The following is a 2,240-nucleotide window of genomic DNA, read 5'->3' on the forward strand; positions in this document are numbered from 1 at the left end:
GCCCCAGGACCGACCCTTGGGGCACTCCGCTTGATACCAGCTGCCAACTAGACATTGAGCCGTTGATCACTACCTGTCCCCATCCCCTGCTCCCCATCCCCTGTAGCCCCCAATCCCCTGCCCCCCATACTCCATAGCCCTCCATCTTCTGCCCCCCATACCTCATATAGCCCTCCATCCCATCCCCTGCCCCCCACCCCCTGTAGCCCCCATCCCCTGCCCCCACGGCCCCACCCCAGTCACCTCGTGCGGCTGCCGGTTGTGTTTCCTGAGCCGGGCGCTCGGCTCCGTGTAGTCTTTGCTGACGTGCACGACTTGGCCCTTGGCGCTCTTGCGGACCAGGTGACGTCGGACCCCGGGCACGTCCTCGAACCTGTGGCCTGCGGGGAGACGGGCAGTGGCCCTGAGCCTGGCGTGGGGGAAGCTGGAGCCGTTTCTCAGCCGCAGCTTCTCCTCCTGCTGGCGCAGGCGAGGGAGACGGGATCACACACTGGCCCCCGCTGTCCGGCTGGCCCCAAGCCCAGGCCCACCTCCTGCAGGGGAAACGCGGCGGAGCTGCCCAGCGGCTGCCCCAGGCCGCGGTGCTGAGGGACCCTGTCTGCGGCTGTGCCACGTAAGAACGATGGGGGGCGGCGGTATGTGGGGGCAGCGAGTTTCCCTGGCCCAGCACAGGGGATCCACCAGGGAGGCTCACTCAGAGTGGGGGTGCGTCAGGCTGTTGGGCCCCCCGTGGAGCCTGCTGGCCCCTCCACTCTGGGCCCCCAGGGTACCGGTGACACGCAGCCTGTGGGTGGTCCCCCCGGCCTGGCTTGGTGAGGAGCTGCACTGATTGAATTCCCGTCACACCCACGTGCCCATCCCACACCAGCTCCCCTCTGTGCCAGCCCAGAGACAGTCCCTACGCCATCCACACAGAGCAGCTCCGGGCCGTGCCCCCAGCCCTCGCCCCTTCCCCCCTGCCCAGGGCCTGGGGCACTCACTCTTCATGTAGTCCAGGTCGGCCGAGGCCAGCGTCTGGGCCTCCGATTCGTCCGTGGGCACCTTCTGGTACTGGGCCTGCTCCACCCCTGTCATGCTGCCGATGCGCCGCCTCTCATTCAGGTTGTAGCTCCGGTGCCCCGGCTGGGACTTGGGAACGGGGCGGCCTGGGCAGCTGGGCTCGTCTGCACTGGGCCCATCGGTCCCACGCTCCTCCTCGGCCCTGGGGCTGGAACAGACACCTGCCTCAGAGCTGGGGTCCCGAGCTGGGCCCTGCCACCAGCCCCATGGGGCAGAGCCCAGCCTCACCACGAGCTGCCGAGGAGCCCTTGAGTCCCAGCGCCCAGGCACCCCGTGCCAAGACCCCTGCCGCTCCGCTCCGTGCAGCCGGTCCCCACACGCTCACTCACCCAGCCCCCTTGGGGTCCGTAGCTGCAGCCCCCCCCAGCTCCATGGGGGAGCTTGGCAGAGACGTTGGGGTCGTGGGCTCCTCTGGGCAGCGCTCGGCAGCCTCGTCCTCCTGCAAGAAGAACTGAGAAGGGACACGGCTTGGGGCACCGGCAGCAGCAGGGCCTGGGGGCCCTGCCCTCGTGGTCCCAGCCCTGGCAGCCAGAGCCACTTCTCTGGGCCCCCTCACCGGTGCTCTGCCTCCAGCGCCCCTCGCTGCTCCAGCCGACCCCTCCCGCTCCCTGCTGGGCCCCCAGCCCTGTACCTGGATCCCCCCGGGCAGGTCCTCGGCCGACCGCTCTGGCTCCGTGTCGCAGGTCTCATCCTCATCCTCCTCCGCCTCCTCGATGGTGGGGGTCTCTCCTGGAACGGACGCGCGGCGCCGCTTCTTCTTGCCCTTCTGACCCCCCTTCTTCCTGCGGGCGTCGGGGGGCAGGTGCGTGGAGAGGGGGTGGTGGATGTGGTGGGACGACTGGCGGTGATCTGGGCGGAACAGTAGGTGTGGGCATGGGCACCAAGCTGGGGCCAGACCCTGCACGCCTCCCCTGACCCCCATCGCCACGCCCTGCCCCCATGCTGCCCCCACTGCGCCGCCCTGCGACAACAGGCGCTGCCCAGCCAGGCCAGAGCCTCTCCTCACAGGCGTCCAGGAGCCAACGAACCGGCTTGGTGCCGCCCCGGGCCGTGTTCTCTGCGCCCCGGCCCTGCCCCCACTCACACTCGAAATCCTCCTCGCCATAGCTGCGGCCGGCCTCCTCCCCGTTGCGTGGGTGCGAGTCGTGCAGGATCTCCTCGAAGCGCTCCACCCCCAGCGT

At 69.8% G+C, this 2,240-nt stretch overlaps 1 protein-coding gene across 1 annotated transcript; it reads right to left on the reverse strand.

Annotated features, from left to right (window-relative positions):
* Positions 1-243: 243 nt before the first annotated feature.
* On the reverse strand, positions 244-2,234 carry LOC112122889 (anion exchange protein 2-like; the record flags this gene model as incomplete). Its single annotated transcript, XM_024221589.2, has 5 exons — positions 244-380; positions 981-1,207; positions 1,389-1,510; positions 1,691-1,908; positions 2,144-2,234. Coding segments are annotated over 5 exons (795 nt in total), but the record flags the coding sequence as incomplete, so codon positions are not given.
* Positions 2,235-2,240: the final 6 nt, after the last annotated feature.

The sequence above is a fragment of the Terrapene carolina genome, unplaced genomic scaffold (assembly GCF_002925995.2).
Source record: "Terrapene carolina triunguis isolate 2854851 unplaced genomic scaffold, T_m_triunguis-2.0 Scaffold13477, whole genome shotgun sequence".
Lineage (NCBI taxonomy): Eukaryota > Metazoa > Chordata > Testudines > Emydidae > Terrapene > Terrapene triunguis.